The sequence below is a fragment of the Ciona robusta genome, chromosome 6 (genome assembly GCF_009617815.1).
Source record: "Ciona robusta chromosome 6, ASM961781v2".
Classification (NCBI taxonomy): Eukaryota; Metazoa; Chordata; class Ascidiacea; order Phlebobranchia; family Cionidae; genus Ciona; species Ciona robusta.
The window spans coordinates 2,469,427-2,482,982 of NC_143240.1; the positions used below are offsets into that span (position 1 = coordinate 2,469,427).

The following is a 13,556-nucleotide window of genomic DNA, read 5'->3' on the forward strand; positions in this document are numbered from 1 at the left end:
TTATTAAGATAGAATTAAAACTATATCTTTCCGACCCTAACTAAAAACCAGACATTTCATAATAATTATTTTTAAACATATGTCCCCTTTCAAGCGCAAAACAGGCATTTTTTAAAATGACTGTTTTTATGAATTAATACTAATAATACATTTACCTAACAAAATTTCAGAGCACAATAATACAACTAATAAAACAGCTTGCATACTAACTACATTTATTTTCTAACGCATGATTTCTAAACAATTACTACTACAGCTGTATCTAAAGACTACTACACTAAAAAGAGCACCACAAAAGAAAAAGGTTTATTTTCAAAGGATTAGTAGAACGAAGAGAATAGAATAAACTATACAATGTGTTATTTACAACAAAAATTAGAAGAAAAGTTACATGAAAATAAACAGAACAGTTACATCAAGTTAAAAAAAACAAACGTAAAAGATTAGAAAGTGTTGAGAAAAAGAAATAGGACATTATTACATAAAAAGAAACAACCACACATTAAATACCATGCAATACTTACTTTTTAAATCGCCAGAATCTGTGTCCAGTATAGTGGTTTCAGCAAATGATTCGTTAGGAATAGTTTCAAATGAAATATCATCTAAATTTTTCCAAACATCTTTTAATGGTGGTCTTTGTTTTACAACAACCTTTTTCATCTTTCTTACACTGGGTTTCATCTTTTTAATGACTTTAACTGACTTTTTGCTTGATGGTGTTGCAACTGATTCGTCAGGAATGGTTTGTTTATCAACTGGTATACCATGAACATTTTGTTCAACAACTGGTTCATCAGGAATGGTTTGTTCAACAACTGGTTTATCAGGAATGGTTTGTTCAACAACTGGTTTATCAGGAATGGTTTGTTCAACAGCTGGTTCACCAGGAATGGTTTGTTCAACAACTGGTTCAACATGAATGGTTTGTTCAACAACTGGTTCATCAGGAATGGTTTGTTCAACAACTGGTTCATCAGGAATGGTTTGTTCAACAACTGGTTCATCGGGAATGGTTTGTTCAACAACTGATTCATCAGGAATGGTTTGTTCAACAACTGGTTCGTCAGGAAAGGTTTGTTTAACAACTGGTTCGTCAGGAATGGTTTGTTCAACAACTGGTTCACCAGGAATGGTTTGTTCAACAACTGGTTCATCAGGAACAGTTTGTTCAACAGCTGGTTCATCAGGATTGGTTTGTTCAACAACTGGTTCATCAGGAATAGTTTCGAATGATATATCATCTGTATTATTCCCATCTTTTAATTGTGGTCTTTTTACAACAACTTTTTTCCTCTTTTTCACACTGGGTTTCATCTTTTTGATGATTTTAATTGACTTTCTGATAGATGGTGTTGCAACTGGTTCGTCAGTAACTTGTGTGTGTATGACTGGTTCATCAGAAATGGTTTGTTCAACAACTGGTTCATCGGGAATGTTTTTTTCAATAACTGATTCATCAGGAATGGATTGTTCAACAACTGGTTCATCAGGAATGGTTTTGACAACAACTGGTTCATCAGGAATGGATTGTTCAACAACTGGTTCATCGGGAATGTTTTTTTCAATAACTGATTCATCAGGAATGGATTGTTCAACAACTGGTTCATCAGGAATGGTTTGTTCAACAACTGGTTCAACAGGAATGTTTTTTTCAATAACTGATTCATCAGGAATGGATTGTTCAACAACTGGTTCATCAGGAATGGTTTGTTCAACAACTGGTTCATCAGGAATGATTTGTTCAACAACTGGTTTATCAGGAATGGTTTGTTCAACAACTGGTTCATCAGGAATGGTTTGTTCAACAACTGGTTCAACAGGAATGGTTTGTTCAACAACTGGTACATCAGGAATGGTTTGTTCAACAACTGGTTCATCGGGAATGGTTTTTTCAATAACTGATTCATCAGGAATGGATTGTTCAACAACTGGTTCAACAGGAATGGTTTGTTCAACAACTGGTTCATCAGGAATGGTTTGTTCAACAACTGGTTCATCAGGAATGGTTTGTTCAACAACTGGTTCATCAGGAATGGTTTGTTTAACAACTGGTTCATCAGGAATGGTTTGTTCAACAACTGGTTCATCGGGAATGGTGTGTTCAACAACTGGTTCACCAGGAATGGTTTGTTCAACAACTGATTCAACAGGAATGGTTTGTTCAACAACTGGTTCAACAGGAATGGTTTGTTCAACAACTGGTTCATCGGGAATGGTTTGTTCAACAACTGGTTCAACAGGAATGGTTTGTTCAACAACTGGTTCATCGGGAATGGTTTGTTCAACAACTGGTTCACCAGGAATGGTTTGTTCAACAACTGGTTCATCAGGAACAGTTTGTTCAACAACTGGTTCATCAGGATTGGTTTGTTCAACAACTGGTTCATCAGGAATAGTTTCGAATGATATATCATCTGTATTATTCCCATCTTTTAATTGTGGTCTTTTTACAACAACTTTTTTCCTCTTTTTCACACTGGGTTTCATCTTTTTGATGATTTTAATTGACTTTCTGCTAGATGGTGTTGCAACTGGTTCGTCAGTAACTTGTGTGTGTATTACTGGTTCATCAGGAATGGTTTGTTCAACAACTGGTTCATCAGGAATGGTTTGTTCAACAACTGGTTCATCAGGAATGGATTGTTCAACAACTGGTTCATCGGGAATGTTTTTTTCAATAACTGATTCATCAGGAATGGATTGTTCAACAACTGGTTCATCGGGAATGGTTTGTTCAACAACTGGTTCATCAGGAATGGTTTGTTCAACAACTGGTTCGTCAGGAATGGATTGTTTAACAACTGGTTCATCGGGAATGTTTTTTTCAATAACTGATTCATCAGGAAAGGCTTGTTCAACAACTGGTTTATCAGGAATGGTTTGTTCAACAACTGGTTTATCAGGAATGGTTTGTTCAACAACTGGTTCATCAGGAATGGTTTGTTCAACAACTGGTTCAACAGGAATGGTTTGTTCAACAACTGATTCAACAGGAATGGTTTGTTCAACAACTGGTTCATCAGGAATAGTTTTGAATGATATATCATTTGTATTATTCTCATCTTTTATTTGTGGTCTTTTTACAACAACTTTTTTCTTCTTTTTTACACTGGGTTTCATCTTTTTGATGATTTTAACTGACTTTCTGCTAGATGGTTTTGCAACTGGTTCGTCAGTAACTTGTGTGTGTATTACTGGTTCATCAGGAATGGTTTGTTCAACAACTGGTTCGTCAGAAATGGTTTGTTCAACAACTGGTTCAACAGGAATGGTTTGTTCAACAATTGGTTCATCAGGAATGGTTTGTTCAACAAGTGGTTCATCAGGAATGGTTTGTTCAACAACTGGTTCATCAGGAATGGATTGTTCAACAACTGGTTCATCGGGAATGTTTTTTTCAATAACTGATTCATCAGGAATGGATTGTTCAACAACTGGTTTATCAGAAATGGTTTGATCAACAACTGGTTCATCAGGAATGGTTTGTTCAACAACTGGTTCATCAGGAAAGGCTTGTTCAACAACTGGTTTATCAGGAATGGTTTGTTCAACAACTGGTTTATCAGGAATGGTTTGTTCAACAACTGGTTCATCAGGAATGGTTTGTTGAACAACTGGTTCAACAGGAAAGGTTTGCTTAACAACTGGTTCGTCAGGAATGGTTTGTTCAACAACTGGTTCATCAGGAATGGTTTGTTCAACAACTGGTTCATCAGAAACAGTTTGTTCAACAGCTGGTTCATCAGGATTGGTTTGTTCAACAACTGGTTCATCAGGAATAGTTTCGAATGATATATCATCTGTATTATTCTCATCTTTTAATTGTGGTCTTTTTACAACAACTTTTTTCCTCTTTTTCACACTGGGTTTCATCTTTTTGATGATTTTAATTGACTTTCTGATAGATGGTGTTGCAACTGGTTCGTCAGTAACTTGTGTGTGTATGACTGGTTCATCAGAAATGGTTTGTTCAACAACTGGTTCATCGGGAATGTTTTTTTCAATAACTGATTCATCAGGAATGGATTGTTCAACAACTGGTTCATCAGGAATGGTTTGTTCAACAACTGGTTCATCAGGAATGGATTGTTCAACAACTGGTTCATCGGGAATGTTTTTTTCAATAACTGATTCATCAGGAATGGATTGTTCAACAACTGGTTCATCAGGAATGGTTTGTTCAACAACTGGTTCATCAGGAATGGTTTGTTCAACAACTGGTTTATCAGGAATGGTTTGTTCAACAACTGGTTCATCAGGAATGGTTTGTTCAACAACTGGTTCAACAGGAATGGTTTGTTCAACAACTGTTTCATCAGGAATGGTTTGTTCAACAACTGGTTCATCGGGAATGGTTTGTTCAACAACTGGTTCAACAGGAATGGTTTGTTCAACAACTGGTTCATCAGGAATGGTTTGTTCAACAACTGGTTCATCAGGAATGGTTTGTTCAACAACTGGTTCATCAGGAATGGTTTGTTTAACAACTGGTTCATCAGGAATGGTTTGTTCAACAACTGGTTCATCGGGAATGGTGTGTTCAACAACTGGTTCACCAGGAATGGTTTGTTCAACAACTGATTCAACAGGAATAGTTTGTTCAACAACTGGTTCAACAGGAATGGTTTGTTCAACAACTGGTTCATCGGGAATGGTTTGTTCAACAACTGGTTCAACAGGAATGGTTTGTTCAACAACTGGTTCATCGGGAATGGTTTGTTCAACAACTGGTTCACCAGGAATGGTTTGTTCAACAACTGGTTCATCAGGAACAGTTTGTTCAACAACTGGTTCATCAGGATTGGTTTGTTCAACAACTGGTTCATCAGGAATAGTTTCGAATGATATATCATCTGTATTATTCCCATCTTTTAATTGTGGTCTTTTTACAACAACTTTTTTCCTCTTTTTCACACTGGGTTTCATCTTTTTGATGATTTTAATTGACTTTCTGCTAGATGGTGTTGCAACTGGTTCGTCAGTAACTTGTGTGTGTATTACTGGTTCATCAGGAATGGTTTGTTCAACAACTGGTTCATCAGGAATGGTTTGTTCAACAACTGGTTCATCAGGAATGGATTGTTCAACAACTGGTTCATCGGGAATGTTTTTTTCAATAACTGATTCATCAGGAATGGATTGTTCAACAACTGGTTCATCAGAAATGGTTTGTTCAACAACTGGTTCATCAGGAATGGTTTGTTCAACAACTGGTTCGTCAGGAATGGATTGTTCAACAACTGGTTCATCGGGAATGTTTTTTTCAATAACTGATTCATCAGGAAAGGCTTGTTTAACAACTGGTTTATCAGGAATGGTTTGTTCAACAACTGGTTTATCAGGAATGGTTTGTTCAACAACTGGTTCATCAGGAATGGTTTGTTCAACAACTGGTTCAACAGGAATGGTTTGTTCAACAACTGATTCAACAGGAATGGTTTGTTCAACAACTGGTTCATCAGGAATAGTTTTGAATGATATATCATTTGTATTATTCTCATCTTTTATTTGTGGTCTTTTTACAACAACTTTTTTCTTCTTTTTTACACTGGGTTTCATCTTTTTGATGATTTTAACTGACTTTCTGCTAGATGGTGTTGCAACTGGTTCGTCAGTAACTTGTGTGTGTATTACTGGTTCATCAGGAATGGTTTGTTCAACAACTGGTTCGTCAGAAAGGGTTTGTTCAACAACTGGTTCAACAGGAATGGTTTGTTCAACAATTGGTTCATCAGGAATGGTTTGTTCAACAAGTGGTTCATCAGGAATGGTTTGTTCAACAACTGGTTCATCAGGAATGGATTGTTCAACAACTGGTTCATCGGGAATGTTTTTTTCAATAACTGATTCATCAGGAATGGATTGTTCAACAACTGGTTCATCAGAAATGGTTTGATCAACAACTGGTTCATCAGGCATGGTTTGTTCAACAACTGGTTCATCAGGAAAGGCTTGTTCAACAACTGGTTTATCAGGAATGGTTTGTTCAACAACTGGTTTATCAGGAATGGTTTGTTCAACAACTGGTTCATCAGGAATGGTTTGTTGAACAACTGGTTCAACAGGAATGGTTTGTTCAACAACTGGTTCACCAGGAATGGTTTGTTCAACGACTGGTTCATCAGGAATGGTTTGTTCAACAACTGGTTCATCGGGAATGGTTTGTTCAACAACTGGTTCATCAGGAATGGTTTGTTCAACAACTGGTTCATCAGGAATGGTTTGTTCAACAACTGGTTCAACAGGAATGGTTTGTTTAACAACTGGTTCATCAGGAATGGTTTGTTCAACAACTGGTTCATCAGGAATGGTTTGTTCAACAACTGGTTCATCAGGAATGGTTTGTTCAACAACTGGTTCAACAGGAATGGTTTGTTCAACAACTGGTTCATCAGGAATGGTGTGTTCAACAACTGGTTCACCAGGAATGGTGTGTTCAACAACTGGTTCACCAGGAATGGTTTGTTCAACAACTGGTTCATTAGGAATGGTTTGTTCAACAACTGGTTCATCAGGAATGGTTTGTTCAACAACTGGTTCATCAGGAATGGTTTGTTCAACAACTGGTTCATCAGGAATGGTTTGTTCAACAACTGGTTCAACAGGAATGGTTTGTTCAACAACTGGTTCACCAGGAATGGTTTGTTCAACGACTGGTTCATCAGGAATGGTTTGTTCAACAACTGGTTCATCGGGAATGGTGTGTTCAACAACTGGTTCACCAGGAATGGTTTGTTCAACAACTGATTCAACAGGAATGGTTTGTTCAACAACTGGTTCAACAGGAATGGTTTGTTCAACAACTGGTTCATCGGGAATGGTTTGTTCAACAACTGATTCAACAGGAATGGTTTGTTCAACAACTGGTTCACCAGGAATAGTTTCCAATGATATATCATTTGTATTATTCTCATCTTTTATTTGTGGTCTTTTTACCATAACTTTTTTCTTCTTTTTCACACTGGGTTTTATCTTTTTGATGATTTTAACTGACTTTCTGCTAGATGGTGTTGCAACTGGTTCGTCAGTAACTTGTGTGTGTATTACTGGTTCATCAGGAATGGTTTGTTCAACAACTGGTTCGTCAGGAATGGTTTGTTCAACAAGTGGTTCATCAGGAATGGTTTGTTCAACAACTGGTTCATCGGGAATGTTTTTTTCAATAACTGATTCATCAGGAATGGATTGTTCAACAACTGGTTCATCAGAAATGGTTTGTTCAACAACTGGTTCATCAGGAATGGTTTGTTCAACAACTGGTTCATGAATGGCTTGTTCAACAACTGGTTTATCAGGAATGGTTTGTTCAACAACTGGTTTATCAGGAATGGTTTGTTCAACAACTGGTTCATCAGGAATGGTTTGTTCAACAACTGGTTCATCAGGAATGGTTTGTTCAACAACAATTGGTTCTTTAACATATCTTTGATCAAATTCTGGTTGTTCAGTTAATGGATATTGTTGCATGCCAACAGTATGGTCAACTTTTATGTTTCCGAAAGAGGCATCTATTAATTATGACTTAGGTTAGAGTTTAATTACAATGTAAAACAGAATACAAGAAAGAAAAAACTATTCAGGTCAGAACAGGAATTCATGCAAGTAAGAAAAGAGAAAAAGTGATAAAAGAATAACCTAAAATAGTAAAATGACTACAAGCCTAAAATACTTACTGTTTGTGTTATCAACTGGTTGAAATGTCATATCAGTGATATTGGATTTTGGTGAAATAACTTCAAATGGGTCCTGAGTTGAAATATTATCAATATCTTTTTTCTTTCTTTTTACAACAACTTTTTGTTTTTTACTGCCTAACTTGATGGTTTTGGTTATTTTTACTGGACTTTTGCCCGGTGGGTTAACAGGAATGGTTTGTTCAACAATTGGTTCATCAGAAATGATTTGTTCAACAACTGGTTCATCAGGAATGGTTTGTTCAACAACTGGTTCATCAGGAATGGTTTGTTCAACAACTGTTTCATTAGGAATGGTTTGTTCAACAACTGGTTCATTAGGAATGGTTTGTTCAACAACTGGTTCAACAGGAATGGTTTGTTCAACAACTGGTTCAACAGGAATGGTTTGTTCAACAACTGTTTCATTAGGAATGGTTTGTTCAACAACTGGTTCAACAAGAATGGTTTGTTCAACAACTGGTTCATCAGGAATGTTTTTTTCAACAACTGGTTCATCAGGAATGGTTTGTTCAACAACTGGTTCATCAGGAATGGTTTGTTCAACAACTGGTTCGTCAGAAATGGTTTTATCAACAACTGGTTCATCAGGAATGGTTTGTTCAACAACTGGTTCAACAGGAATGGTTTCTTCAATAACTGGTTCATCAGGAATGGTTTGTTTAACAACTGGTTTAACAGGAATGTTTTTTTCAACAATTGGTTCATCAAGAATGGTTTGTTCAACAACTGGTACAACAGGAATGGTTTGTTCAACAACTGGTTCAATAGAAATGGTTTGTTCAACAACTGGTTCATCAGGAATGGTTTGTTCAACAACTGGTTCATCAGGAATGGTTTGTCCAACAACTGGTTCATCAGGAATGGTTTGTTCAACAACTGGTTCATCAGGAATGGTTTGTTCAACAACTGGTTCATCAGGAATAGTTTGTTCAACAACTGGTTCATCAGGAATGATTTGTTCAACAACTGGTTCAACAGGAATGGTTTGTTCAACAACTGGTTCAACAGGAATGGTTTGTTCAACAACTGTTTCATTAGGAATGGTTTGTTCAACAACTGGTTCAACAGGAATGGTTTGTTCAACAACTGGATTATCAGGAATGTTTTTTTCAACAACTGGTTCATCAGGAATGGTCTGTTCAACAACTGGTTCATCAGGAATGGTTTGTTCAACAACTGGTTCATCAGGAATGGTTTGTCCAACAACTGGTTCATCAGGAATGGTTTGTTCAACAACTGGTTTATCAGGAATGGTTTGTTCAACAACTGGTTCATCAGGAATAGTTTGTTCAACAACTGGTTCATCAGGAATGGTTTGTTCAACAACTGGTTCATCAGGAATGGTTTGTTCAACAACTGGTTCATCAGGAATGGTTTGTTCAACAACTGGTTCAACAGGAATGGTTTCTTCAATAACTGGTTCATCAAGAATGGTTTCTTCAATAACTGGTTCATCAGGAATGGTTTGTTCAACAACTGGTTCAACAGGAATTGTTTCTTTAACAACTGGTTCATCAGGAATGGTTTGTTTAACAACTGGTTCATCAGGAATGGTTTGTTCAACAACTGATTCATTAGGAATAGTTTGTTCAACAACTGGTTCATCAGGAATGGTTTGTTCAACAACTGGTTTATCAGGAATGGTTTGTTCAACAACTGGTTCATCAGGAATGGTTTGTTTAACAACTGGTTCATCGGGAATGGTTTGTTCAACAACTGGTTCATCAGGAATGGTTTGTTCAACAACTGGTTCATCAGGAATGGTTTGTTTAACAACTGGTTCATCGGGAATGGTTTGTTCAACAACTGGTTCATCAGGAATAGTTTGTTCAACAACTGGTTTATCAGGAATGGTTTGTTTAACAACTGGTTCATCAGGAATGGTTTGTTCAACAACAGGAGCGGTTTGTTGTTGCGTTTGAGCAAAATTTTCAACAACAACAATAGGTTTTTCAACAACTTGCCTACATATTGATTCTCCAACAAACGTTGATTGTTGAATTAAATCAACATTTTGATCTGATGCCATTTTACCAGAAACTTTTGGTATATTGAATGAAACTGTCTTAGGTGACTTAGGTTTTGTAGCACAGGTGTCTTTCAATATAGTATTGGAAGTATATGATGACCCAGTAGGAGATGCTGTATAAATAATTAAGGTGTTAAACATGCGTAAGATGTATCTTGTATAAATGGGGGTCAGCTTGTAATAAAATCAGCAGTGATATTATTGTTAAAATGCAGTTACACCTATAGATGTAAAAGTTAAGGAACCTCATTGGTTAAAGTGGTGAATGCAATATACTTTGGTTCTGCAGGAAAAAATAGTGTTACATGCCAAAAATTTAAGTTGCGAAAACATACAATGTCTCCAAGTTGGGGTGACATGACTTTTCAGGTACCCCTAAATTTAAACCCAGGGTTTTTTAATCCTGAGGTGATATATTTATGCAAGAGTTACCTTTAGTTGTTGTAGATGTACTTTGACTTGTAACACCTGTGTAATGGTAAAATATAACCTTTTGTTTTGGCTTTATTACATGACTAGTAAAATACACAGTTGTAAATAACAACATACTGCTAAGTTTTAACCTGGCTTTGTTTAAATTCAAGCAAACTAAAGTCAAACAAGCAGAACTTGTAACAATTAAATGAAGATGGTTAAAATCTGTAGATTTAGTTTTTAAAGACCTTGTACATTGGATGCAGTTTAAATTAAGTTGACTAATTGACAGAACTTTGTAAGAAAATTTAAAAAAATGTAGCTAAACTGTCTACAGCGTGTTTCTTATCCTTACAATAATTTAAGGCTACAAAAACGCCGCTTTAAAAACTGAATAGGCAAAGCATGATTGGAATTTTGAATGTAATATATTGTTGTTAGTTATGAAAAAGCATGCATGTAGATGATTATGCAGACTGTTTAATTACCATGGCAATGATTTGATGCGAAAATAAACAGCGGAAAGTCATGCACGCCTCATGCAGACTGTCGAACTGCCAGGCTTGGTTAGCAAGTTAAGCAAAAGTAGAATGACGGAATATTTTTGGCCTTTTCTGTAGAATTGAGAATTTTAAGGTATTTTTTACAATACACTTCATAAATAGGTGAAACATTGGAGGTGCCTGGGGTAACGTGTTAAAAGTTTTGAAACATCGGTGACATCGTATGTTTTAGCATCTCAGTTTTAAATTAATATCACTTTTTATTTTGTTGTTAGCTCTGTCTAAAAACAAATAGAGCCAAAGTATATTGCATTTGTCATATTAATTAATGAGGTTCCCCATTTTTTGATGACTATAATGTAACTGTACATATATTTTTCTGCAAAATCATACAGAGTTTATAGTTGACAGTTTACATCATCCAAAATTATAAAAATATAGGTAAATTAGTTGTAAATTATTAAAAACCATTAAAAATTTGTAATTACCATTTTAACATTCAAGCATTCTTCATAACCTGATAGAAGAAGTTCCAAAACAACTGAAAATAAACTGCAATCATGGATTATTGGCCAGGAAATATTTATTTCTGATCATTTTGTAGCTAATACATAAACTTTGGCGCCAAACCTGGGGTGGCAGGGTAGACAGGGTAAGCCCGGAAGTTTTGCAATAAATATTAGAACCAATAAATAGATTTTTTTCATAGAAACATGCATCTAACTATCCCTGCCTTCCCTGCATTTTATAAAGTTTGGCGCCTATGTGCACAAATATTACAAAAAAAAACTAATTTGAACTTTAAATAAAACACCCTCGTTATTTTTTGCTTAAATTTAAAACAGTTTTAATCAAAAATATAATTTAATTATAGAATATTTCAAACATTTTGACTTACCTTTTTATCAGTGCTTGTGTAACACTAATTTTATGTGCAATACAAATGTTAGTATTCAGTGTTGTTAGGTATTTTTCAAAGTATGAATAATCAAAGACTGTTAGTAAGATTCATAAAGAGCGAAAAAACATTTACACATGTTAGTACAATTTCGTATATAAAAATAAGGGCCAAAATAACGCTGTAAGTAGCATAGTAACAAAAGCACAAGTGTAAGTTGTAACATAAAAGTTAGTAGGAATACATGAAAACAATACACAAGAAAATTTTTGCGAAACAAAAAGATAGTTTAGGTAATTTTAAAAGATATAAGTAGAACTGAAATTAAAACAAAACTAGAATAAAACTGTAAGTAATGACTGTCTCTATCCGTTTTGACTATCTAATAACTCTGCCTGTCATTTTTCTCACTTAAATTTATATTTTTTGGCACATTTTGCAGCAAAATTTTGCAAGGTAAAAAATGATTTTATAAAATTAGCTGGTAGTCATTGCAGCTATTGAATTTGGGTTTTTAAAATTGCAAAAAATGTAATGTAACAAACACTAATGTAATAAATAGTAAATACAAACATTTCTGATACAGACAATATGAGTAAAGGCCTAAATCCCGGTCACATGGCATGCCTACCATAGGACCTCACTCATATAAAATGGAATTTCAGACATTACATGAAACGACTGCTTTTTGCATCAAAATATTAAAATCAAACAGCTAGTTTTTAGATTGCTGTAGCAGTCGTTGTAAAAGTTAAATATTTATTCTGACCTTGGTTTCTGAGTTCTTCATTTTCATAACTTTCGTCTCCAGATGCTTCGTCTCTGTAAAAAAATATCTTGTACACCTCATGCTCGCTGTCGAGGTATAACATGAGTGTCTACTTTTTCATACATCTCATGCTCACTGTCCAGTTATAACATGGATGTCTTCTTATACACCAGACACACATGATGTATTCATACACCTCATGCTCACTGTCGAGTTGTAACATGGGTGTCTTTTTATACACCAGACACACATGGTGTATTCATACACCTCATGCTCACTGTCAATATACACGAAAGACTTACCCATAGTTTCTATGCACTTGTGAAAAATAAGAAATTTCTTCTTCTTGTGCCTGGTAATAATAAAAAGGTTGATTTAATACATTTATTGATGTATGAGACTTCACTATAACTAAAATTAAATAAATATTGCTTTTATTATTCTTTCAAACCAATTTTTCAAAGACAAAGAATAAATAATGAATTAATAACACACATTAACTTACCCCATTGTTAACTCCTTCTTCATATTTGTTTTCATCTTTTTCCACGAGTTCAGTTATTTGTGTAGCAACTGGAGATGCAGGTTTCGGTCGGTCTGTAAGCAAAATAAAAAAGTGAAAAGGCTGCGTCTCTATAGCAGTTCATATAAATAAAAAGAGCTTAAATGTGTAAGCTGTTGCTACCAGGAGTTCAGTATTACACTTGTTTTGTAAAACAGTGATTCTGGGATTAATAGCAGTATGTAGGGATGCACATTACAGAATTTTGAATCCGTGAGATTCGAATCCTTTTGTATTCGAATCTAATTACGGGATTCGGTATTCTGTTTAATGACGTCATCATATGTCATCTCATATACTATAATAATAATTTTTGAAACTTATTAATTTAAAAAAAAAAAAAAATTTGTGTTTGTGGCACTTTCGAGAGTAAACGTTTCGCAACGTCTTTTCATAGCCCGCTATATGTTTCGTGACGCAAAAACTCCCCAATAGTACAATTTTTGGTCATTTTACAGCTCATGATCCAACAAGGCTACTAATAAAGAGTCAATAAACTGACTTCTGTGGGTGAAATTATTTTTCCTATAAACATAAAAAGATTCGAAATTCTAGATTCGGAATTCTAGATTCGAAATAAAGTATTCTAGGATATCCTAGAAAACATAATTATTCTGTAATGTGCATCCCTAGCAGTATGTTCTATCAACTTTGAGAGTTTTTTCCATCAAATTTTGGGTT

At 35.2% G+C, this 13,556-nt stretch overlaps 1 protein-coding gene across 9 annotated transcripts in view; it reads right to left on the bottom strand.

Moving 5' to 3' along the window:
- Positions 1-13,556, bottom strand: part of LOC149734886 (uncharacterized) — a 33,884-nt gene that overhangs the window by 11,452 nt on the left and 8,876 nt on the right. For 7 of the 9 annotated variants that reach the window (XM_089879481.1, XM_089879480.1, XM_089879482.1 and 4 more), the window contains exons 4-9: positions 12,819-12,910; positions 12,616-12,665; positions 12,314-12,366; positions 10,162-10,197; positions 7,677-9,842; positions 525-7,511 (exon numbers count right to left, since the gene is read on the bottom strand). In XM_089879481.1, coding sequence (XP_089735607.1) covers positions 525-7,511; positions 7,677-9,842; positions 10,162-10,197; positions 12,314-12,366; positions 12,616-12,665; positions 12,819-12,910 — 9,384 coding nt within the window. The other 2 variants (XM_089879483.1, XM_089879485.1) reach the window with 2 other exon arrangements.